General features: G+C 41.2%; 2 protein-coding genes across 3 annotated transcripts in view; one reads left to right on the forward strand and one right to left on the reverse strand.

Moving 5' to 3' along the window:
• The first annotated feature begins 1952 nt into the window (after positions 1–1952).
• On the forward strand, positions 1953–9212 carry atic (5-aminoimidazole-4-carboxamide ribonucleotide formyltransferase/IMP cyclohydrolase). The gene is made up of 15 exons (XM_086025555.1): positions 1953–2166; positions 2368–2494; positions 2994–3137; positions 3842–3930; positions 4042–4193; positions 4380–4536; positions 4728–4853; positions 4937–5044; positions 6776–6861; positions 6949–7038; positions 7311–7436; positions 7559–7651; positions 7719–7901; positions 8672–8827; positions 8911–9212. Exons 1-15 carry the CDS (start codon positions 2148–2150, stop codon positions 9028–9030), a joined length of 1776 nt encoding a protein of 591 aa, XP_085881681.1. The 5' UTR covers positions 1953–2147; the 3' UTR covers positions 9031–9212.
• A 1494-nt stretch (positions 9213–10706) lies between these two features.
• The window catches only part of fn1b (fibronectin 1b), a 34873-nt gene continuing 19646 nt past the window's right edge, over positions 10707–25933 (reverse strand). For both annotated transcript variants that reach the window (XM_086024996.1, XM_086024995.1), the window contains 21 exons: positions 23890–24081; positions 23681–23770; positions 22652–22918; positions 21993–22109; positions 21538–21699; positions 21312–21467; positions 20497–20613; positions 19980–20249; positions 19691–19878; positions 18485–18572; positions 18171–18350; positions 18007–18096; positions 17616–17804; positions 17092–17181; positions 16045–16472; positions 14665–14803; positions 14235–14396; positions 13902–14027; positions 12991–13097; positions 12807–12896; positions 10707–11247 (listed from right to left, as the gene is read on the reverse strand). In XM_086024996.1, coding sequence (XP_085881122.1) covers positions 11170–11247; positions 12807–12896; positions 12991–13097; positions 13902–14027; positions 14235–14396; positions 14665–14803; positions 16045–16472; positions 17092–17181; positions 17616–17804; positions 18007–18096; positions 18171–18350; positions 18485–18572; positions 19691–19878; positions 19980–20249; positions 20497–20613; positions 21312–21467; positions 21538–21699; positions 21993–22109; positions 22652–22918; positions 23681–23770; positions 23890–24081 — 3326 coding nt within the window. In that variant the 3' untranslated portion in view covers positions 10707–11169. The remainder of the gene's footprint in view (positions 11248–12806; positions 12897–12990; positions 13098–13901; positions 14028–14234; positions 14397–14664; positions 14804–16044; positions 16473–17091; positions 17182–17615; positions 17805–18006; positions 18097–18170; positions 18351–18484; positions 18573–19690; positions 19879–19979; positions 20250–20496; positions 20614–21311; positions 21468–21537; positions 21700–21992; positions 22110–22651; positions 22919–23680; positions 23771–23889; positions 24082–25933) is intronic.

The following is a 25933-nucleotide window of genomic DNA, read 5'->3' on the forward strand; positions in this document are numbered from 1 at the left end:
TATTTACACCGATTATTCCTCACAAGGGTCGCGGGCATGCTGGAGCCTATCCCAGCTGTCATTGGGCAGTAGGTGGGGTACACTCTGAACTGGTTGCCAACCAATCGCAGGGCACACAAACAACCGCACTCACAATCACACCTGGGGGCATTTTAGAGTATCAATTAACTCACCATGCATGTTTTTGGAATGTGGACGGAAACCGGAGTACCCGGAGAAAAGCCAATGCAGGGACGGGGAGAACATGCAAACTCCACACAGGAAGGCCGGGGGCCGGAATCGAACCCACGACCTCTGAACTGTGAGGCGGACGTGCTAAACAGTCATCCACCGTGCCACCCATTATTATTATTATTATTATTATTATTATTATTATTATTATTATTATTACTATTATTATTATTATTATTATTATTATTATTACTATTATTATTATAGTTGCTCCTCAAATGAAGTTTTTTATACGCAAACTGAAAAGCAAAACATTTTTCCAGAGAGTTGAGCTATCGCACCCTCTAGCCCCGGTGTATAGTGCCATCCGTAGGACATCTTGGGAACTATCTTACAACGTTCCCCGAATTCTCTCATTTTCATCTTTCCTCATTTTGACAACACTCACATATTTATGTCGATTTCATATTTTGGCAGTATTCTTCCACATTTATTCATTCCATTCCAACGTAAAACTGCTTATCTCATTAGGACGTTTATGCCAATCATCACATTCCCAAGTTTCACAATAAAATTCCCAAATGACCTTTTTACCTCATCCTTCCAAATTTCTTAACCGATTCTAACCCAACATGCAACAATTCAATAATTCAATTACAGCATTTTAGTTCAGCATCAGCTCTTTGGCATATTCGGACCTCCAGAAATTATTATATTTAGATTTATAATGTTTATGTGAAATTGGAATACAGTAGATGAATAATGGCTTTAGTATCCTTCAATAATGTATACAGCAACCCAGCAAATTCAAATGATCGACGTCGCGGATATTTCAAATTGTAAAGAAGGGCCTCAAACATCAGACGTGTGCCATTATAGTCCACACCTGACTCCTGGTGGTGAAATGGAAGGAGATGAGGAATTTCCCAGAAAAGAAAATGACACAAATGACACTTGTAGAACAACAAACAAACACACAAACAAATAAATAAACAAACAAACAAATAAATAAATAAATAAATTACCGATTAAAAGTTTGGATACACTTTCAAATTCAAATGGTCTCAAACACTTAAGTATTAATCTACAATTCAGAACATTTTTAAATAATTGGAAAAACACTGAATTAAAAGGTGTTTCCTCACTTTTGACTGATACTGTATTTATTTTGTTTTATTTATTGTGTTGAAGATATATCCCTTTAAGATCACTCAAGGGTTTTTGCAAGGACGAAAACATAACATAACAGAACATAACATAACATAACATAACATAACATAAACCTAATCTAATCTAATATAATATAATATAATATAATAATATAGGCGGCACGGTGGTCGACCGGTTAGCACGTCTGCCTCACAGTTCAGAGGTCGTGGTTTCGATCCCGGCTCCGGCCTCCCTGTGTGGAGTTTGCATGTTCTACCCGTGCCTGCGTGGGTTTTCTCCGGGTACTACGGTTTCCTCCCACATTCCTGGTAAGTTGATTGGACTCTCTAAATTGTGATTGTGAGTGCGGATGTTTGTCTTTGTGTGCCCTGCGATTGGCTGGCAACCAATTCAGGGTGTCCTCCGCCTACTGCCCGAAGACAGCTGGGCTAGGCTCCAGCACGCCCCGCGACCCTTATGAGGATAAGCGGTATAGATAATGGATGGATGGATATAATATAATATAATATAATATAATATAATATAATATAATATAATATAATATAATATAATACAATATAATAAAGTACTTCCTGGATGTAAGAATGACGTCCACCACTTGGGGGCGCTCGTGTTTCGGGCAATGTAAACTGTGTTGGGTGGGACTTAGTACTTTTGGAAGCACATGATGAGGGAAGAAACATTGAGAAGCATTGAAAAGCATTAGAAAGCGTTTTCAGTGTCCATTCAATTTCGGAATCTCATCGCGTCAAAAGAACCTTTGCTGAATTCCGTGCTCATTACGAGTTTTCAGCCTGAATGTTAAAATGACTTCCTCGCAACTCGGTGAGTTTTCTTCCCATCCTAAATTTGGTGTCATTTTTAAATTGAACTTATTCCCCAGCGATGTGTGGTTGATGGTGCTAACTTTGCTAACATTAGCAAACGTGCTGCGTTCGCGTCTCGCGCGAAACGTTGTTGACTTCCGCGAAAGTGGAAAATAACCAACTTTTGTATGTGTCTATGTGTGTACCGCGTGTCATGCAGCACTACTGAGTGTTTCAGATAAAAGTGGGCTGCTAGAGTTTGCCAAAAAGCTCGTGGATGTGGGTTTGAGTCTGGTAGCATCAGGTGGGACAGCCAAAGCCCTGCGGGATGCTGGATTGACCGTCAGGTACACCATGTGGCCTGTGGAAAGCTGTTTGAGCATTTCGTCCACACCTTTGATATTCATGCAGCTTAACGTCCATGTACTAGTACGATCTTTGGCGTCACGAGTAAGACAGAGCAGTAGTAGAACGCCTCAGCAGACACAATTATTCCACTACTAGTGCCACTTTTGGTTTACTAGTGCGCAATTAGCAAAGTGCTGTGCTGCACTGGTAACACTACTAGACCCAACTAGTAGACACGTGACACAGTAGCCTCCTTGACACTCTAATCAAAATGCTTACTGACATAAGTTGGAAGGCACAGTCATTCTACAAAGTATTAGTGCGCTGAATTTTCTGACTAGCGAAGATAAAGAACGTACTAGCACATGGACATCATTCTGTATGTCAAGGGCATCGAATGCATTTTCAAACAGCTTTCCATAGTAACATTCTCAAACGTGTTGTGTCTTCTGCACAAAATTGTGTGTGCATGATAATGGGTGCGTGTATGTTTGTCAGGGATGTGTCTGAGCTTACAGGGCACCCAGAGATGCTGGGAGGCCGTGTGAAGACCCTCCATCCCGCAGTCCACGGTGGCATCCTGGCCAGAAAGACGCCCAGTGACACCGCAGATATGGACAAGCTGGGCTACAGCCTGGTCAGGTGAGAGTACAAGTAGCCTCGTGAGATATTCCGCATAACTATTTCACATGCGACTATTTGAACACATGGCGTGTAACATGACCGTTTGTGTAAAGGTTAGAAACGGGAAGCACGTGTGGTTGGTTTCAGCAGCATGATAATTGGAAATGTGCTGCTGCCATAAACTGGTCTTGTGAATCTGGTTTGTGTCAAGTCAAGAGGCATCTGATGTCATCTGACTTGTTGGAAGCAGACAATGAATCTGATTAGTAACACTGATAGGTTATTGATTGACCATGTGATTTAGTCACTTAAGTGCTCTTTGACTTGGTGCTCTGGCTCTTGCCGTCAAGAATTGGGACACCCGTATCACATCGTTTTGAGAAAAGACAATATGCTTGCATCAAGGTGTTAATCACTCCCAGCTGAAGTTTAGTGTAAAACTGACAAATAAAACAAATGACAAACACTATTTGAATACCAAAATGTTCAGGTAAATCGTATTATTTCATCAATAAGTCTGCTATCTTAAGCTTGCCATAGACGAGCTCAAGGCGCCAGAAGGCACACAACTCTAATTTTGGACTCCCCAGTGTAGTGTAATATCCATAAAAAAAAATCTTTGATAAATCATCCCCCGGTAAAAGTTAGAAAAGTATGAGCAAGTGTCTGATGGTTTATTGCTGTAAAGTGTGCAAACACTCTCCGATATGCGCTCCTCAAAGGGTGGTCGTGTGCAACCTGTACCCATTTGTCAAAACTGTCTCCAACCCGGATGTTAAAGTGGAAGATGCTGTGGAGCAGATTGACATTGGTGAGTTGCGTTTACACATTGGGAAGCAATGTAAACACCCCGACAAACGTTCTGTTGCGTCAAAGGAATTTGAAAAATGCTAACTGTCACCCGTTTACCTCTTTCGATAAGGTGGTGTAACTTTGCTGAGGGCGGCAGCTAAAAATCACGCACGGGTCACAATTGTGTGCGACCCTGCTGACTATTCACTGGTTGCCACGGAGATGGAGAGCTCTGAAGACAAGGATACCACTGTGGAAACACGAAGGACCCTGGCTCTCAAAGTAAAAAAACAAAACAAAAAACGTTGCAATTTGAATACTTTCCTGATTTAAGAAAAAAAGGGGGGCAGCAAGCCACGGTTCCTGTACTGTATGTGTAAATGCTCCTTTTAATAGTAGCAACAACTCCGATGACGTTTTTTCCCCCTTTGGCAGCACTAACATCTTTAAAATGTTGTTCCTCCTCAGGCTTTCACTCACACGGCCCAGTATGACGACGCCATATCGGATTACTTCCGCGGACAGTACAGCCGTGGCGTTTCGCAGCTGCCCCTGCGTTACGGCATGAATCCGCACCAAGCGCCCGCCCAGCTCTACACGCTGCATTCTGGCCTCCCTCTCAAAGGTGCCCTCTTGACACTCACCTCCACTCCCACTAAAGTGAAGTTGTGGAGTATTTCTTTTTCTACCAAGATTACATAGATTGTACACCCCAACATTCCAAATCTTTTTATGATCTATAATTTTGCATCTTCAGAAAGAAGATCGCAAATGAGCCCTGTGTAAATCCATTGACTTGGTTTAACATTGTCTCAGTGGTCAACGGTTCCCCTGGCTTCATCAACTTGTGCGACGCCCTGAACGCGTGGCAGCTCGTCCGCGAACTGAGGAGTGCCCTCGGCGCGGCCGCCGCCGCATCCTTCAAGCATGTCAGCCCAGCCGGTAAGATGGACAGATGCAGGCAAGACTTTAATGTGATTAAATAATGATGGAAAATGGAATACTTCATCTTTTTGCGACTGAAGGAGCTGCAGTCGGAGTTCCTCTGACCGAGGAGGAGGCCAAGGTGTGCATGGTGCACGACATGTTCAAGGATCTCAGTCCGTTGGCCACTGCCTATGCCAGGGCAAGAGGTTTGAACAACTACTAACTGATACAATATCTCACAAAAGCGACTCCACCCCGCCGCACATTTTTGTAAATATTTTATGACTTTTTTTACAATGAGTCACAACACTGAAAAAAAATGACACAGGACTACAATGTAAAATAGTCATTGTACATTACAGTTTGTACAACAGTGTAAATGTATTCTCCCATCAAAGTAACTAAACATGTAGGCATTATTATCCAAACTGGTGGTCCCCAACCACCGCTCTGCAGCCATTTGGTACCGGTCCGCATAGTGAGAGAGGAGAATTTATTTATTTGATTTTTTTAACCTGAAGCTTATGTCAACCGCACCACACTGATTACCTTCCAAAAGCCAATATACGTAGGGTGTTGATTGTGAATTGGGATATGACGTGACCAACTGTGAGCATATTTGCTCAATTGGACGGATTGGAGGAAGAAGGCGTTGTGCAAGGTATGTCGTCAAAAGCAAGGCAACACAACAATCCTGTTGAATCATTTGAACATGAAGCACCCAAGTGATGAAGTGGAAAGCATGAAAATGCAAGCAGAGTTTGTCGATGTTACGTACGCAGTTTAGCCGCTACTACAGTAACTAGCTGTGCGGCAATAAATCGTGTCATCTTTTGAGCATGCACATTTGCACTAGCAATGATGTTTAACACAGTTGCTAGGACCATAACTTCAAAATTATAATGTTGACATTTGAAGGCTTATTCGTTTTTCCCGAGGTGTTCAGTTTTAGTAATTCGTTGTTATTATATGTTGCTCTAGTGTTGATTTTCTTTTGATAATTTTCTTCGAAAACTCTCCCACTCGTTGTCAGACGGGGATGGCGCACAAATCGCACAGAAAGCGGCAAAGCCCATCTGCGACGCGTGTCAAGTTAAATCCTTCCCGTAAGGACGGCTTGAACACGATAAATAAAAATCAGAGTCTGCCTGTGTACTACGCCCCGTTTACGGCCATTTAACTTAAAGGGGAAGTCAACTCAAAAATGTCTTTGCAATAATATGTTCTATGCGCCTTCACTAGTCTAAACACGGCATTCTGATTAATATTGTGTTTGTGGAATTTTGTCACTTCTGTCGACTGAAAATGACATCACAGTTGCTTCGCAGCACATATTCTTGCAAAGAACATTTTTGTGTCGCATTCCCCTATAACTAGCATTTGCTGCTTCTGGTATGCCGATTTGATGCAGTGTGCAGCAAATGATCTGAACGCTGACTGCCGACCTCATGAACGATAACGTCAGCTGTAACATGCCTGCTCCCTATTCACACCGTAGACCAGGGTAGACCTGATTGAAATGTTCAGCTCATCAGCAATGATAACGATACATATCATTTGGAACTGGTGTGTTGCAGCAGGGAGGGATGGGAAAACATGCAGGATAGGTGCCCTTGAGGACCGGACTTGGTGACCCCTGCCGTAGACGAATGATTTCCTTGATGTCGGGGAGGGAAAATGGCTAATTAGGCATGATTCAGACATTTTCACTACACGTCGTACTCACTTTTGTTGCCAGCAGTTGAATTGGCTGTATGTGGCTGTTATGCAAGCGGTACACTGAGTATTTCACATTCCAACAATATGTCATCTCTTCAGTGTGGTCCTTTGAAAAATAAAATCAAATATTTACAAAGATGTAAGGAGTGCGCTCAAGTTTGTGAGATACCGTAGATGGATGTCGATCAATTAGTCACGTGTACATTTTTTTTTCCCAGGTTCTGACCGGATGTCTTCTTTTGGAGACTTCATCGCTGTTTCTGATGTGTGTGACGTTCCCACTGCCAAAATTATATCAAGAGAGGTAAAAACCGCGTGGTCAGCCTCCAATTGTTGAAATAAATTTGTTCGGTGTCTCACTCAAATGTGTGTATGTCTGTATCCCCCCCAGGTGTCTGATGGGATAATTGCACCAGGTTATGATGAAGCAGCACTCCGGATCCTGTCTAAAAAGAAAAATGGAAACTACTGCGTGCTTCAGGTGCCAAATTATTTCGTTTTCTTCAACTAATTTGCTTGTAAATTGCTTTAAAAATGATCCTCGATGTGAGCAAGGAAAACCACAGTCGCTGATGCACTTAGAATGAATCGTACAGTGACAACATTGGCAAGGAGCTACAGTTGACTATATTATTATTATTATTATTATGATTAAAAAGTTCAATATCACACAGAGTGTGCACGTGTACTTCATGATGTGGCCACTGCTTGATGTTTGTTGTATAATTTTGCCCTTGTACATCCTGGCTGAAGATGGACCCCGACTACGAGCCCGGCGACACCGAGGTGCGAGTGTTGTTTGGCCTCTACCTCAAACAAAAAAGGAATGACGCGCTTATCAATCAGGAATTTTTCAGCAACGTGGTGTCCAAGGGCTCGGTGCGTGAAAATGTTTCATCCTCCTACTCCTTCCCCTCTTAATGTACATTTCAGTCAATGCTTTTACTTAAGTGCAGGAGTTGACATGTGCTTTTACCCAAACCCCCAAATGTGTGGACCAGCTGTCCGAGGCTGCCGTGCGAGACCTCACGGTGGCCACCATCGCTGTCAAGTACACTCAGTCCAACTCGGTGTGCTACGCCAAAGACGGACAGGTAACTTGCGGGCAGAAAAAAGAAATCAACAGTTGATCCCAATCCAAGCAAGGCTTTTGTTTAACAGGTGATCGGGATCGGCGCCGGGCAGCAGTCTCGGATCCACTGCACCAGACTGGCGGGCGACAAAGCCGATAACTGGTGGCTCAGGCACCATCCTCGTGTGCTGAGCATGAAGTTCCGCGGTGGCGTCAAGCGGGCGGAGATGGCAAACGCCATCGACCAGTATGTTACGGACGCCATTGGAGAGGTAAACGTTAGTTGTAACTTGGACACAAATAAATGTAGATTGACACGAGTCCTATAATAATGGTTGCATGATTTAAAATGAATTAAACAATCTCTTATCTCATCAATACGTGAACTGCTTTTGAGCAATTTTACCAACATGAGCACTTCTTAATTTTATCAAATACATTTGGTTAATAAATTATTCTAACAAGTGACTATACATTTTTATTATGTTCAAGTACATTTGTTGCATTCATTGAGCCATTCAGCCCCTAATTGTATGTATTCATTTATATCATTAAATGCGCTAATGGATTTATTATAAAATAGTAAAAAATGCACAGTACATTAAACACATGATTTAACATGCGTTATTTGTTTAATAGTAAATGTTAATTACATTTTATAAAAAGTCAAGTTCTAAGTACAAAATCATGAAATATTACTAGTTTAAACTATGAGACTGGAAGAGTCACTGAAAGGCATAGAACATCCTTGGACATTCTGATGATTCATACACCTGTTATGCATCACATGACGATTATAGAAAGCATCAATACAGTATAAAAACACAATGTAACCACAACTGGAGCAGCTAAAGACTTGTTTTGCTATAAAGACAAAAAAAAATGCTGACGTTATCGAGGGATCGCGCTCTGGTCCTGTGAGGATGAATATGAAATCTGATTGGTTCAGGAAACAGTCCCATTGCACTTTGTTACATGGCCTAGCACTACCGATTCCAAAGGCCATGCATGGGCAGACTAGACTTTCGTGCTGTTTCATTAGGGTCCCGATTTGGCCGTTTGGAAATCGATGTACGAGGAAGTTCCGGAGCTTCTGTCGGAGACTGAAAAGAAGAACTGGATCAGCTCCTTGCAGGCGGTGGCTGTCAGCTCTGATGCCTTCTTCCCCTTCCGAGATAACATCGACCGGGCCAAACGGGTAAATGCACGCGCCGATACGTTCACACTTTGCCGTCCACGTTCTGCACCTTGACGGACGCGCCCCCCCTCGTGTCGTTGCAGAGCGGCGTCGAGTACATCGCAGCCCCGTCGGGTTCGGCTGCAGACCAGGTTGTGATCAACGCCTGCAACGAGCAGGGCATCACTCTGGTGCACACCAACCGCCGACTGTTCCACCACTGAGCACTCAACTCGACTGCATTCAAGTGGCACCTTTAGTCCATCACTGAAGATATCGGAAGCCTTAATGTTGCGTCGCTTGTGGTTCTCAACACTTTGAATGCATTCCTGGCTGATGAAACCATAAGAGGTTCAAATTATTGTAGCTCCGCAGCAATTCAGTGTGAAATAAACCGTTGAAATCATTTGTGTTTGTCACCTTTTACTAAATTGGGATGCGCGGTTTGGAAAATGGATGGATGTTTTATGCAGTGGTGAGATGTGACTACCGGTAAGTATTATTGGCGGTTCGGTAGTCTTTTTAAAAGAAAAAAAAAAAGTGTATCTGTCCTCTGTTGTTTGCCATCTGCGTTTTTTGTGCTCAGGCCCTAGCCATGTCTAAGATAAAAATACTGCTTTGGTGCCACCTTGTGGCATGTGTTCATGCCAACCAATTACGTTTGAAGCAAGGGAAGGTACACTGAAAAAATGCTGTGTTGACTTTATTTTTTTTAAAAATTGAATTAATTTTATTTCATCAAAATAAAATCATCTGGATCCGGATACATTTTTTAAAGTAGATCCAGGAGATTTTACTTCATGCAACCGCTTGATGAAATAAAAGTGACTAAATTCAGCAAGAACTTTTCTCGTTAGCCTTGTCGCATTGAAATAAAGCACTTTCCTGCTGACTTGTGATTTCTACAGGCAATTACAAATCCTTTGGGGTGGAATTCAATTACAATTTGTATTTCTTAAAATTGTGTTGCTTGCTTACTGATATTTACTTGCACCTTTTGGTGAGGATCGAGTACCTTCGTGCATAACAAGTAACAACATAAATTGAGAGAGGTTAAGTCAACGCGATTGATTGAGGTCTTGGAGTTGCACAAGGTAGAAAAACGACCAGCGGCTACATGGAGTTAAAGTGAACCAGGGTGCATCAAGGACAAAGAAACAACAGACTGGGAAGTACGATGCAGCGACGCAATTGACCCAACTTTTGTTTTACAAGATATGAGCCCCCACCTGGCCAGTTTATTTTATTTTTTGTTGCTTTGACTTGCAAGCAAAAATAAATATGGTCGCTAGCTGTTGGCAAACTCTTCATAATAACAGCAGTTTAGCAGATAGTGAACAACTCTTTAAAAAGAGGGTTCAAGCTTGCAACTTCAAGTTGAGACTTTAGCAAATCAAAAATAAATGTATGAAAATTACTCAAAACAACCACGCAATTTAAAATTTGTCTAACGTTAACACGCAATGCAAATTGCCATAGATGGGCTAATACCACCAATACTTGTGGTTATAACCCTCTAAGCAATGGATATTTGAACACAAATAGTCGAGACAGAAAATGTAATAAATGTTTTTTTTTATCCTCTGAAAAGTATTACTGTAGCTTACTGAGTCAGTTCTGACTGTCTTTTGTGTGACAGTCAGTATTATACTGCCCCCTGTTGGCACCAATGTATTCCGCAGCTATGTTTTTATATAAGGGTTTTTTGGTGGGGGCGGTTAATGCTAGGCTCTCAGTGAATGCATTGTCTCGTGCCAGTCTAAAAAACACCAGTGGCATTAACATTTTTTCTTGTCCAATCTAAAAAAAAACAAAAATAAAACAAAACAAAACATAGGTAAAACGACCTTTTAATTTCAACGCACTGTTCAAACACTGAAGTGAGGACATAACACGTTGCTGTGAGTCTGGATCATTCCAACTTTATTACAATTAGAGACTTTCTTTCGGTCAAGTAGAAACAACTTTGGCACAGACAATAAGATACAAAAATAGAACAGATACAATTCCACTCGCATTCACACAGAAATGAAAGGGATAAATTAGTAAGAGACAGTGTGACCCCTCTCGCCAGCAGTAACAGAAGGCCTTGAAACAGAACCTAGTTTCACAAAACTACGAGTGTTTCAAGAGTTACCAAAACACCGTAATGGCCTTTCCCCAAAGTAGAGCCAAGTTAAAGATGGTGATGAGTGAAGGGATCATGTTGATCAGGCAGAAGTGCAGTTTAACATCTTTGGATGAGCAAGTGTCAGAAAATAATTAGGCCGTTTGTTCCGCGGCGGATGACACGACATCTCGGTTGAGGCAGTGCAGTAATCGGACAGTGAGGGAGCAAAGCGGGTCGTCCGACGGGCGGCTCCTCACTCCCGAGGATCCGGCACCGCCAGCGCGTCTGCCAGAAGGCCCGGCCGGAGACACTCAATGGGGCAGTGGATGTTCTGGAAGGAGACGCAAGTGCTGAGCAAAACTGGAACAAGGAACTCGTTAACTCCCTGACCACGTAATCACGGACACCGGCAGTACAATCTAATAATGACTTGTTTGAATTTGAGTTTGATGTATTTAGCATGAGTAATAGTAGTTGGAAGTAACAAAGTGACATCCTTCTTTCCACTCGTTTGTGAGGCATTATTGGAAACTTTCCTTTCTCTTTTTTTCTATATGAAACAGTTCCTTGTTAGCCGAATGTCAAATAAGCTATGTACTGTAATTTCTTTTGTGTTTAATTGTAAAAAGGCTGTTGCATGAAAGAAAAAGGAAAAAAAGTACACACACTCAATTACAGTACATGAGTAGATTTTTCAGGTATCTGTACTTGAGTATTCATTGTCTGATTACTTTTTACTTTCTCACTGCATTTTAAAGCTACTTGACAACTGTGCCACTAGTAATACTACTGATTTTTATCAAATACACTAGTTAACTATTATTTCACTAGTTAGTAATACTAAACTAGTGGACATGGTGTGGTACTAGTACTACTAGTAATATTTACAATTTAAAACTACACTAGCTTTTATAATGCCACTACCTATTAACACTTATGACATAATATGATTCTAGCTTTTTTTCCCCCCATTTTATGTCACCAACAGTACTAGTGGCCTTTCTGCACTAGTTGACATCTATGTGCTTCTAGTACTACTAGTGACATTATAAAAGTTAACTAGTATCAATTGATACCAGTAGTAGTACTAGTAGTATGCAGATATCAAATAGTGCAATTGTTAATTGTATAATGTTATGACTAGAACTAATAGTGATATTATAAAAGTAAACTAGGATAATTTCATAATGGTAATATTGCTAATAGTACAACTAGTCATATTAGAAAAGTTAACTAGTATAATTTGATGATGTCAGTCATGGTACTAGTAGCATGCAGCTGTATAGATAACAACTGTGTGCTATTAGTAACACTATTGACAAAATGGTAAAATTATACAAGTGAACTTTCATAACGTCACTAGTTTTTCTAGTAGTGTGCAGATGTCAACATAGTGCACAGGTTAGCCTCACGATGTGCAGAATTTCACACTGTAGTGGAAAAAAACGAAAAAAAGTCTTACTACAAAGGTCTTTTCTCTACTATTTGCACTTTTGGGCTACTATTACATAATAATTCAAGTATATTAGTAAAATACTGTGCCGCACTAATCACATTACATTATCAAAATTCAATTACAATTACGATTATTACGCTCCACGATTACAATAGTGACATAATTGTAAAAACGATTATCAATATGCATTTATACCCAACGCACGCATGTTTGTTTACAAACATGAAATCATACTTGAATTGACACATTTGCATATTTTTTATTTCATAAAAACTAATTTTAGAAATTTTGGTTTGAACTTACATAACTCATTCACAGCCAGACATTTTCAGACCCTCTTTTACCCTAACGTTTGAAAAAAAAAAAAAAAAAAAAAAAATATATATATATATATATATATATATATATATATAAAAATTCTTGGGATTGAATACCTGTTTGCGTAGCGTATCGACACCATATTGAACAGGCTGCAGCACGCTGGCGTCGGAGGCCGGTCTGCGGCAGTTCTCGCATTGCCATCCCTGTTCAAATAAAAGACTCACAATTATATGTTGGTCTTGAACATACGTGGCCCGTCCCGCACACTTCAACAAAGGCCGCCGCTTCGCTTGGTACCTGCTGTCCGCCGTAGCACGTGCAGGTGCAAATGGCACCCAGGTACTCTTTCTGCCACTGGTTGCCCACTTGGAAGGTTTTTCCTTCATCGTAGCACACGGATTCATCTGCAAACCAACATTCGTGCTCACATGAATCATCAAAACATCTTGGTGCCAATTTAACAAACTTAAAACAAGATGACAAGATGACAGTGACTGCGCATTGCTGTGAATAGCAGAAATCTACGCCTAAATGATATCGCCCAAAAGGTTTGTAGTTGCCTCTAGATGCCACGTACGTGATGCTGGCAAATCACTACATTTCTCATAGAATGGGCGATGGCCTGTCTAAATGAAAACCCTCCCCTCATTTCAAAATAGTTCCTTGGCAACAAGTTGCTACAAGGTGGCAGCAACGCACTTCTTTTCTATTAGACTGGGCGATGGCTTGCAAAGTGCTGTAAATCCAGCTATCTAATTAATCTTTATGAGTTTCACGTTTTAAATGGAGCTACAGTTAATTGCCTGTAGATGCAGCGATTTGTGGCAAAATGCTATTTTTGTCTAAATGAAGCTCCTAAACCCACTTCAACATAGGTGCTTGGTATTGCAATTCCGCCAGATGGCGGTGAAGCAAAACCTTTGTCTAAATGCACAGTAGCTCCTCAACTCACTTCAACATGGTTCCTTGGCACAAAGATGCCTCAAGATGGTGGCCAAGCACTGCTCTTGTCTAAATGGAGCTCCTGAACTCACTCCAACAAAATTCCTCGGCACCAAGATGTCACAAGATGGTGCCAAAGCACTACTTTAATATCAGATTAAAGGGTTTTGGCCTTAGCGCAAACACGTGGGGAACACTATCATTTATGATTTTAAATCTTTTGTGCCCCAGTTGGAGAACTAGAAATGAAGGTCTCAAAAGCTTACGTGGTTCACACTTGAACTCTCCTTTGCCGTTGCCCAGGCAGGTGCAGCTCATCAGGTGATTGTTCTCTGCCTGGCGGTCCCACTTGTCTCCGACGCGATAGTTTTGCCCGTTGTCATGGCACCACTCTAATGGACAACATCAGAAAAGAGCCAAGTGAAAAATACGATTTGTCTTTCAAAACGTAAAAGACCCACAAAAGGTTCGGGATAGTGAGCTTGAGTGTGAAATGCACTACAGTTAACCTAACTGGACCTTCTCCAAACTTTTTTTTTTTTTTTGTCCCTAACTTCTTGTGAGAAATGCATTTCTGTCGCATGAAGGTTGTAACCTACTGGAGGAGTCACATCTGAAGTGTCCCCTCCCGAGACCCAGACACGTGCACCACAGCTTGAAGCCCGTCTCGGACATGCGTTCCCACTGAGCGCCCACATCGTAGTAGGTTGTGGTGAACGTGTCGTAGCAGGCGTCGTCGGCGGGAGGAACTCCCTCTTGGACTGGCGGTAAGGAAGACGGGAAAGTCACAATCACAACACTAATAAATGAAGGCCATTTTGTGGCACGTACTTTTTAAGACCTACAGTAATGTAATGACATCATTGAACAGAATATAAAAATTGAGAAAAAACAGTTTTCGCCAGATTTTTTGCTTCAGTTCGATGGAGCGTGCTGCTCCTTGGCCACCTACGAGCAGAACAATACGGACGTACGGATGTGCAAGGACGCGGTCAAAAAGTGAGTGTTCAACGTGTTTTTTGGACTCACTTGTGTTCCCAGCGGTGACAAGCTGCTCTAGGACCTTGTGTTTGAGCGCTCCCTTCAGAGCCTCCACAATCACGTTGTAGTCGGCCCCGGGGGTGAGACCTATCAATGTGGCAGTGGTGGCTGTGCCTGGCAATCGCACCTGGACAGACACGTGGAAAGATTGAAATTGCAAGATTGCATTGAATTTCAAAGTTGTGATGGGAAAAGTGGAAGGAAAGCAATTGAAATCCATCTAAAGGTCCATGTATTGACTATTCAGTGCACTATCAACTTGATTGTGTTTTACCAGTATTTCTTTCAGTACTAGTGCCATTTTTGGACTACTACTACGACTTTAAGATGGATATCGAACAAACGCCTTTAATTGATATCCAAGTAATAAGGCGCTCGCCAGGAGGACAACCTTGGCATACTAAATGTGCATTACTAGTGTTGCTAGTAGTGCACAGATGTCAACTGATCAAATCCAATCCACTTGATTTATATAGGATATTTCAAAAACAATACAGTTCCAAAGTGCTAGTACACAGTTTTGCCTCACTAGTAGCATGTAGTTGTCCTACTACTGGAGTATGACATAGCTGACCTACTAGTGTGCCAAAAATGTGTGGAGAAAAAAATGATAATAATATGACACATTTGTTCTCCTAATACACCCTAGTCATTCTAATAGTGTGTGCTGAAATGAAATGTCTTCCCAGAACAAAGAGATCAGAACATACGACTGTACTCCATTCCTAAAGGCTTTACAATGGCTCTCAATTAGCGGAAGAATAGATTTAAAAATGTTGCTACTGGTCTATAAATAACTCAATGGCCCTGAATGCATTAAAGAAATGCTCAGGGAATATCAACCAAGTAGGGCTCTGAGGTCAGCAGACTTGGGTCACTTAGTGGAGCTAAGAGTTCAAAGCAAACATGGTGCATCAGCATTTAACTGTTAGGCTGCACGCGAATGGAATAAGCTGCCAACAGAACTGAAGTTAGCCCCAAGTGTAAATGCTTTTAAATCTAGGTTAAAAACTTCAGCTTTTTTTGTCCCAGAACTATGATTAAGGTCTTTTAGAGCATTTATATAATCATTTTTTTCCCAAATCATGTTCTTGTGCTGTATGTAATTTTAGTAAACTACTTTTTATTCCTCCATTTTGATTTTAAATATCTTAAATAATTTTGTTTTTTTTCACAAGTCATAAGTTCTTTTGCTTTTTAAGTGTTATTTTGTTGCTGTGGGAAGCACATCGAGACACCTTTTGTATGAAATGTGCTACATAAATAAAGCTGCGAGTGAAGACAAAGCGCGTGCTAGTACATGGACCTCCAGCTGTGTAAGAAGGATGTTGATTAAATGCTCAAACGGCTTACCATCGCCGCTCTTACCTGGAACATTTTCTCATCCAAATGTGTAACTGGATTGCAGGAGACCAAGTACGCGTTGCTCTGACTGTACGGCTTCCAGGAAATGGCGGTCCTGGTTTGAGCCTCCTGCGGGAGACCCGTCTCGTTGGCAAATAAGGTGCCAAAGGGCACATTGAGCTTCACGTAGGGCTTGCGCCGGCCATTGGCGTCAGGGAGGGGCACAAAGACCAGAGGCTCTTGAACTTGCCCGGTCGGGGACTGCGGGGTGGCCCCGTTGTTGTTGTTGTACTCGGTGTACTCCACATGCTGGCTCTGACCACCGAGGCCGTCCTGGCCATTGTTGCCCACCAGCTGGACTCTGTTGTCCAAGCCCGTTTCTGGCACGTCCAGCCTATCTGTGACACCTCCAGGGTGGTGGGGTTGCGGTACAGGGAGCAAGGAGTCTGGTTCTGGTGGAGAAGGAGACGACGTGAGGCCGTGACTATGAGCGGTGATTCTCAAAGTGTGCTTCTATGTGTAGCACTGAATTAAACGTGCATCGTCCTACACTGTCTTCAAGTTTTCTTTAATCCACAACAGTACATTTGGTAGAGTGATGAAAACTACATCACAGGTGCTCAGGGCTCAGATAACGACCAATCACGGCTCAGCTTCATAAAACAGGTGAGCTGTGATTGGTCGTTACCTGACCCAACTGTGATGTCATTTTCAGTCGACAGAAGTGACAAAATGGCCGCCCCCGGAGATGGCTAAAAACGGGACGATTAACTCTTATTCCACAAACGCAATATTTATCAGAATGCCTTTTTTTTAACTAGTGGGACTACACACAACAGATTCTTGAAAAATATATGTTAGGGTTGACTTCCACCTTAAGTACTTTTGCATTTCATCTATTCAATGGATGGATGGATGGATTGATCACCAAGTGTATGGCCTTTGAAAGGCCCTTTAAAAGCTTTTAGAACTTATTTAGAATCTATCTATAATAATGAATTGTATTTGACCACAAATCTCCTTTTAGTACAGTAATGACAATTAAAAAGAGAAAAGTGTTGAAACACTTACGAGTCCTGATTCTGCCCACAAGTGGCGGGCTTCTCTGTGTGTTCTGGATGGCAACAATCTTGATGATATATTCTGTGGCTGGTTTCAGTCCTGATCATAGAAGTACGGGAAGACATATTCAGTGTTAAGATTTGTTTGCTTTTGATTCTTTTACTGAACAAAGTTTTTAACTGACATCAGCTCTGGTCATTAGTATAAAATATCCACTCATTTTTACTTCTTAACCCTTCAAATTGCAGTTTCTTTGCACAGTGTACAGGCTGAAAAACAATCAAATTTTAGAAAATATGTTCTCAGTACTTTACTGCCAAACACCATATAATATTATACACTAAAGGGTACATATTGATACATTGAAAGAGCTGAAGTTGGAAATCAGAAATGGAAAATAAGACAAAGCTCCCTAACCTTGGAGAGTTTCAATAGATTTGTCTTAACACAGCTGAAATTGTGTCCAAAAAAAGATGCAAGTGAAAAGATCAGCATAGAGCCCAGAGGCTTAATTAGCTGGAGCCAAAGCCTACCAGATATGGTGGCATAGTTTTGTCCTGCGTGGGGCCGTGGCTTCAGCTCCTGCGGAGTCGCTCTAGGCTCCGCGTAGGTGACAAAGTAGCCTGTGATGGGCGTGGCTGGAGGTTGCCACGTGAATGAAATGTACGTGGGGGTCAAAGACGTCACTTGGAGGTTGGTGGGAGCTTGGACGACCGGTTTAGCTACAGAGAAAAATATCACTGTCAAACATGGCCTACTCACATCACAAGTTGGTATCTCATCTTATCGGGGTTCCTAGATTTTGGCCTTGAATGTTATATTGTACGCCCACATGTTATACACTGTTATACCGTGAACACCTGCATATTTGTGGTTTACAAATTTTCCTATTCCTTTTTTAGAAACTATCCTAGTAGTCGTTACCTGTTTGAACAGTAAGCGTTACGGGGGCACTCCTTGTATTGCCATTCAGAGTGTACAGATGAACGGAATAGGTGGTGCCTGGCTTTAGACCTTCAAAAACACATCAACACAGTAAGACAACGGCCAATATGATTTCCTCGGAAATCCTTTTTTTCCTGGCCTACCTGTGACTGTGTAAGTGTATACATCTGCTGGGATGGTCTCGGTGACTGTGGGACGTGAGCTACCCTGGGGCGTGGCTTCAATGAGGAAACCCGTAATGGTTTCCACCTTAGCGCGCCAGTTCAGGGTGAACGAGTCATCCCGCACCTCCATGATACGCACACGGCGAGGCGGACTTACATCTGCATGGGAAAGGAAGGTTTTGGTTGGATTATTTACGAGCCACCTCTTGTGCAGTTCCTTGTTGGTCGGCAAATCTCACAACTGTTTGCCAGCCGCACCGCTTTGATCAGGACAGAAGGTGTCTGAGATTTACCTTCCAGTGTGGTTGCCTCTCCTTCCAGTGGTCTGCTGGTGACAGAGTTCTTCAGAGCATAGACATGGATCTGGTATTTAGTTGCCACCTGTGGTACAAGTTGAGACATTATGTATTTATTGGCAACACTGATGGGAAGTAAAGATGTACAAATGGTTTGTTCCTGGTGTCTGTACTATTTTCTGATGACTTTTTATTGTTACTCAATCAAATTGAAAACAGACAAACAGTTTCTACTCCTACTCCTAGTTTCTACGCTTGTTATTTTCCCAACTTCCCAACAGCAGATGATGCCATGACATGAAATGACATAAATAGAGGGATGCATATTTACAGTAACCATGGTAACCATGGTTGAGAGCTGCATAGATTGATTGATTGAGATATTGGTTACTTGTAAGGCAGAAAAAAAAAAACAGGGAGAGCAGCAATGTGGAGGAACGTGAACCAGGGAGCAATAATGGAAATGACTGCAAGGTATTGTCCATGCATGGCCTTTTAAAGAATTATTTTATTTTGCTGGTCACAAGAATGAGTCATAGAGAATACGCTGTGTCTTGTGCCAACCTAAAAACAGCCGCTTCTGGCATTAAAAAAATCTCTGTATAATCTGGGAGAAAACACATAGTTGTTATCATTGTCCAATTTAGTTTTTTTTTTTTTTTTTTTACTAAGTTCACAAAATTTGGAAAGCTATAGGAACACGTATTGATAGCATGACAGTCAACGCTAGCTACCAACATGAGTTACTCTCCTTGAAGTACAATAATGTTATTTAGTTATTTTTACTTTTATTAATTAATATCTACAAACATTCACAAGTGTAGCTTCTTTGTTAGTCAGTTCACAACATTAGGAAAGTAATGGCAACACGTTTTGATAAGATAAAAGTCAAGCCAATGACCGCTAATACTTAAACAACAACATGGGAGGATGAAATGTTTTTTTTTTCTCACTATGCAAGTTAATAAAAACGAGAAACTATGAAATAATTACCGGTATTGTATATATTTGACAGTAAAACAAAATCTATATTTACTTTTGTACTTTCAGAGCCTGTACTTTTTAAATTGTACTTAAGTACAGAAATTGAATCAGTGCTTCTACCTTTATCAGTGTATTTTTTTTCCCCGATCAAGAATGTGAGTACTTTGCCACTTTTGGCTGGCAGGCAAAGTCTAGCGTTCATAACAACCAAATGTTTACCATGAGCCCGGGTACGACCACGCGTGTTGTGTCAGGAGCAACATTGAGTTCCTTGGCGGGGCTGTTGATGTTCTCGGGGTTGACGACAACGCGATATCCCGTCAGTCGAGCGTTGGGTGCCTGCCACGACGCGGCTAAAGAAGTTGGCCCCACCTCTGAGATGACCAGGCCGGTCGGAGCGGGGATGACTGAGAGGGACGGACACATGCAAGAAAATAAGCCAACACATGAGGAATTTAGACCCTCTTCATTATTAGTTAAGCGAGTACATCAGCTAAGTGTTGTCTACCTGTGGCCTGCGTTCCCACCAGCGGTGTGCTGGGTGTGCGGCCATGGAGGGCAATAACTTTGACAGTGTACTCCGTCCCGGCCCGAAGGCCTTTAATGGCCACGCTGTCCTGGTCGCCTCTGGGTGACGGACGCAGCTCCCTCTCGCCATCGTCGGGGCTGGAGTAGAGAACGCGGTATGATGTCACTGCGCCCTCTGGACTGTCCCAAGCGATTCGCATGGAGTCGGCGTCAATGTCAGAGAAGGTCAGGTCCTTTGGACGATCCATTGCTGTGGGGAAAGGGTGAAAATGTCTGCTCAAGGAAGTTCGAGCCATCGAACTTATGAATTATGATAGGCAGATAACTAGCTACATTCATTACAGAAGCTTTGTCAAAGTGTGGCGTTTTTTTTTTTTTTTAACAAACCAAAAAGATTTTGTTTGAGGTGAGTAGTCAGGAAAAAACGTGTTAATGTTGTCTTATACTGCTGATCTGTTTTAATCCTTTCAGTTGTCTTAAACAAGAATCAAGCAGACCTGTGATGGCATTTTCCACCACTGAAGAGGAGGGCTGGCCATCAGTTCCCAGTGCAGAGACGCTCACAACGTACTCAACCGTTGGCATCAGGCCTGTGAGGGTCATCTCAGTTTGCGCTGTAAAGTAGAAGGGGAACAGTTCGTTTGGAAAATGTAACACTAAACTTGTGCTGAAAGTTTATAGAAGTGCACACAAAATCTCAACTCTATTATTAGGACACCAATACACCTGCAGCTATTGGAAATTCGTTCTGCCAATAAGGAGATCTGAAATGATTTAGCTGATTCTCAAAGTGTGGTACAGTTGGGCTCTCTCTCGTGGTAAATGAAAGAAACACCGCTTAAGAGTAGTTCAGTTGTACTATATTCAATGGTTCAATACATTTGCATTTAATATTTAAGAATGTATATTTTTAAACATTTAATTAGACATACTTTTTATTTAAATTTGATGTGCTCTACATTTTAATTGTACTCATTATTTCGATTTTTGGTCCAATTTTCCAATATTTAAGCACATTGTTAATGCAGAAACTGCATAATGTTATAGTGTGCGAGAATTTTAAAAAGACTTTTTAGGAATAAAACGTCTGTGTCATTTCTGATGAACACCAATTACGCTACTATCATTATTAAATATTGATGATAGTGGTATTTGAGGTGGTACTTGGTGTATAAACAACCACTGATTTTAGACACAAAATCAAGATTCGGTGGTAATTTGGCCAAACCAAACCCCCAGATGAATTCATTAATTGATAGGTGTATCCCAAGACTTTCATTCATATAAATTATGAAATACAAATGGTTCTCACCAGGAGACACATCCCTAGAGTAGGATGGTCCTAGGCCATTTTTAGGTGCACCGGTGACTCTATAGCCGGTGATGGGCCCCCGAGCAGGTGACCAGCGTACTGTGATTGCGTTGTCGCTCACATCAGTCACATCCATGTTAGCAGGCGGCTCAATGTCTAAAGAACAAATTGAATTTCAACCACTCATAGTTTAATCCAAAATATTTTTTCTTTCAATTTTCTTTACCAGTCTTATGTGTGACGTAGACCGGGGTGTTGGAGGCGGGGTTATCCCCTCTCCCGGTAACAGCATAAACTGTGATGGTGTAGTCGCTACCCGGCTGCAGATCGGTGATGGTGGCTGTGGTCTGAGTGCCTGGGATGGTGAACTCTTGAGGAGCGCCCCCGCCTGAAAATCAAAAGAACAACCCACTTTCGATTATGGATGCAAAATTTCAAATTTGAAAACTTTTCGTGGGAATTAATGGGAATAAGTCAGGAATTCACAAACTAAAACATTGGCTCTCAATAGGAAACCTAAATATAAATTATCTTAACGTCTATGGAAACTTTCCACTTTTGAGTATTTCCAAAATTCACCAGTTTAACATTCGATTTGATTTGACTGTTGATCCCTAAAAATCGGAGCAGTATTTACTGGTGGAAAATGATTGTGATAATATAGTGTAGAAAAAAGCAGACCTGTGCCTTTATAAGTGATCCGGTATTGATTGACAGCAACAGAGGGAGCATCCCAGCGAATGGTGATGCTTGTGGGAGAGGACGACACCACTTCCAAGTCAGTGGGAGCATCAGAAACTGCAGATGTGGAAGATTCATTATGTTTTAATTGATTCCAAGACAAATGAGTCCCTCATGGCCTGATTTACTAAAGGCTTGCGCAAGTAACTACAGGCACAAATTTGATGGTACAGGAAAACAGATGCAAAAGCTGATCTACTAACTAATGCCAATACCAACAAAGCAATATGATTGATTTATCAAATCTGAAGGCAATTGTGGTGGTTGATGTTGCCTTTTTAAATAGAGTGTCTGAAAGTCTGGTGTAAACTGGCACCATTGCGCATAACCATGATGGTGTTTATTGTGGCGTGGAGGAGGCATAGGCGAAACGAGAAGCCACAGAGAGAAGAGTTCTTTTCCACATAAGTGAACATTTTTGAAATGCCAGAAACAAAAATTGCAGAGACATATAGTCAATTCATCAATGCAGTTTTGGAGCTTCTGAAAGATCCAAATCAGTTGCACCAACAGCATGCGCAATCTGTTAGAGTTACCATGTAATTTAGCGCAATCCGCTTTTTGTAAACTTAAGAAAATTGTGCGGTCAAAGCACTCACTCGTGGCCTGTGTGCCAGTCAATGGTTGACTCTCCTGATTGCCCTTGACAGCGTACACAGCGATGAGATACTCGGTCTCGGGAGTCAGTCCAGTCAGAGTGTAATGAGTCCTGCTAGGAGGAAGTCTCTCGTCCTTGGTGCGCCCACCGCTCGTCTTCTGATGGCGGATCCGGTAGCCTGTGACACTAGTGGATGGAGCCTGCCAGTGAATGGTGAAGGAGTTGGTATGGATGTCCGAAAAGTCCAAGGCAGTTGGGGAATCCAGAGCTAGAAGGAGATAATTCCATTAGAAACAGTACATTAGATACTGGTCAACTCTAGTGTACAACATCTGCACTGTTGTTGCAGGTAAGCTGTAATATTAACATCATTCATTGTACATTTTTCTAGCTTGAATCTCAGTCACTTACTCATTGTTGGTAGTCTTAAAATCTAAATATGATACAGATAAAGATGATGTTACAAGAGAACTGGGCCTTCTCATACACTAATGGAATGTTGGGTTGATGGAAGAAAAGTAAATGCTGAAATGGCTAACCGTCATGTAGTAGTATACTTTTTGTCATTATTTACTAGTGATACAACTTCAGCATACGAGTCATAGTCAGACAACTGCATTGCGAGCGAGGCAAAACTCTGCACTCGTTGACAACTACATGCTACTAGTACTACTAGAGACGTAATAGTTAACATTCATGCTTCACTAGCTAGTAGTACTAATACTAGTAGTGCACAGACATCATATAGTACACAGTTTTGCCTCACTAGTCCCATGTATCTGTCCTACTACTGTCAAAGCTGTAATGGTAGTATGCAGAAATGTCATACAGCTGTATAAAAAAAACATTACTGGTAAGACAGTTGTTCTATTAGTGCCTCGTAGTCTTGCTACCAGAATTGTCTTCCAAGTGAGTACAAAAACGGTACTAGTACATGAGCCTTAAAATGGATGTCAAGGATATTCAATTCATGCTCAGCTTTCCATATTGTTGTGTCACACCTCACTGGCAAGACATGTGTCCCACTCACTTGTCCTCTGTGTTCCTGTGGCCGGATTGCTCTCTCGCTCCCCATAAATGTACACCACACTGATGCGATACTCTGTGTCAGGCATCAAGTCTGCACAAATGGGAAGGGGTATATTTAGTTAGAATAGCTTGAAAGAAATGAACCATGCAACTAGAAAAACAATGTCCCCATAGTTGTCCCCATATGTCTGTTGCTGCGTTGTGTCTTACTCTCCAGCAAGAAGGTGTTGGAGGCTCCGCCCACGTTGACCTCCTTCAAATCATGGTCTTCGGTCACAGGGCTGTAGCGAATGACGAAGCGAGAAATGTCGCTCGGGGTGGCAACGTGAGGGACTGTCCATGTGACCCTGATGTGGTCAGGACCCACCCCTCCGAATTGCAAGTTGGTGGGAGCTGGAATTACTGGGGATACGAGGGAATAGTAGCTTGAGCTCATGGAGAAAATTACTTCTGCAATAAGATGTCATAGATTACTTTTATAGTGGTACCTTGATTTATGAGTGCCCCAACTTAAGAATTTTTCGGGGCTTTCGTTCAGTCTATATTTTTGGTTCGTGTTGCGAGCAAATATTTCCCATACGCTATAGGCACCGCATCACTAGATGGCAGCAGCAAACAAAGTGTCAAAATCCTTGGAGGTATTGTGTTTTGTATTCGATTTGACTGTCTCTTGTGCAATTCTTTTGCCAAATGTCTTTTTTTCTAACCAAAGGGTCCTAAGAAAGTGCTGAAGAGAAGTGGATGATATCTATTCTACCATCCTTGACATGCTATGTACAGTTTGGCAGATAGTGTACAGTTCTTCCAAAAAAAAAAGAGGCCCAAGTGTGCTTGCTTCAAGCTGTTTATTGCCACTGGAAGTTTACTGTAAAACTAGACATAAGACAAAGAGAATTACAAGTCGTGTGTAGCTCAACCACATAACTGTCTTTGTTTGAAAATGCGCTCGTTGAAATTTCAATGCCCAATGAAATAAAGCATAAAATCATGTTGCAAGCACTGTTTATATTTTTTACATTGTATTTGATTATGTTATTACTGAATTGTAAAAGTTTACAGTACAATGCTATTTTTCTTATTTAAAAAAACATTTTACAGTGGATTGGGAGTGTTTTGGAATGGGTTAGAAAGGATTAATAGCATTTCCATTCATTTTTATGGGGAAAGTTGATTCAAAATACGAGTGATCAGAGTTATGAGGATGGTCATGGAAGGAAATAAACTCATAAGTCACGGTACCACTGTTTAGTGTATGCATCATTCCAGAATTGGAGGACATTGTCTGTCCCCGCTCATCCATGCACAAAATATAGAAACATGCACTTGCTGTGTAAATTATAACTGTCCCAAGACTATGTAATTGTAGTAAAACTGATTCCTAAATATCATTTGAAATTCTAAAAGGCTCTTGAGCACACCCTAAAATGTTTATTTCCACCCTATCTTCTTTCTTTCTCTTGATGACCAATTTACATTTTAAATAAAATAGACTGGTACACATTTTACTGTTAATCTGCTTTTTAAAAATGAGTTTGTTGGTGTATTCCTTGTTAAAACGTTTAGTTTCATCAAAGAAATATTTTCAGTACAGTTGTAGTAATTATGTTCTGAGGTTGTTCCTTTCGACATACTTACAAAAACCTTTTCAGTCATCAAAAGTGAGAGACATGATTTAGCAGAAATGACATCAAGCCAATTGCTCTGACCATGGGTATGCTTAAGGTCAGTCCTCTCCTCTAGTTTTCATACTTTTTTCAATGTTGTTTTTTGGTTTTTTTTACGATAATGGAGACCCTGTTACTCATATTATCAGGAAAAAACACATTTAAATATCAATGTTTTTCTTTCTTAAATTACATAGCTAAGTTTGTTTTGGACTGGTTAGCATTAAAGCTAACATGGCTAGCATGTACTCTTGAACAACAACCAACATTAGTGCCGATTTACAACTGTGTTAATGTAATTGTAATATCAGAACAACATTAGAACTCAAATGACATTTACAGTTTTTAAAAATTGTTAATTTACGTCTTTAAATATATGTTTTTCAGGTGCCTAAGTATTTGTAACAGGGCTGCACAAAACCCAGCAAAATATATGAGATGACAATTAATATTGTATCTCGTATTGTGTCTTATGATAGTCGAGCTGGATGAATCAAAATATCATAATATCAAAATATAATGTAAAATAAATTGTCAGTTTTTAAAAATGTTGGTGACAAAATTGTCCTCCAATTCTGGAAAATAAGGAA

Source organism: Filicampus tigris, chromosome 3 (genome assembly GCF_054856515.1).
Source record: "Filicampus tigris isolate MCC_2025a chromosome 3, RoL_Ftig_1.0, whole genome shotgun sequence".
NCBI lineage: Eukaryota > Metazoa > Chordata > Actinopteri > Syngnathiformes > Syngnathidae > Filicampus > Filicampus tigris.

What these genes read in the sequence shown, in the direction of transcription:
- atic (XM_086025555.1), top strand. An exon ending in CAAGCATGTCAGCCCAGCCG is followed by an intron (nt 4,854 to 4,936) that starts GTAAGATGGACA and finishes TTGCGACTGAAG; the next exon opens with GAGCTGCAGTCGGAGTTCCT. An exon ending in GAAACTACTGCGTGCTTCAG is followed by an intron (nt 7,039 to 7,310) that starts GTGCCAAATTAT and finishes TCCTGGCTGAAG; the next exon opens with ATGGACCCCGACTACGAGCC.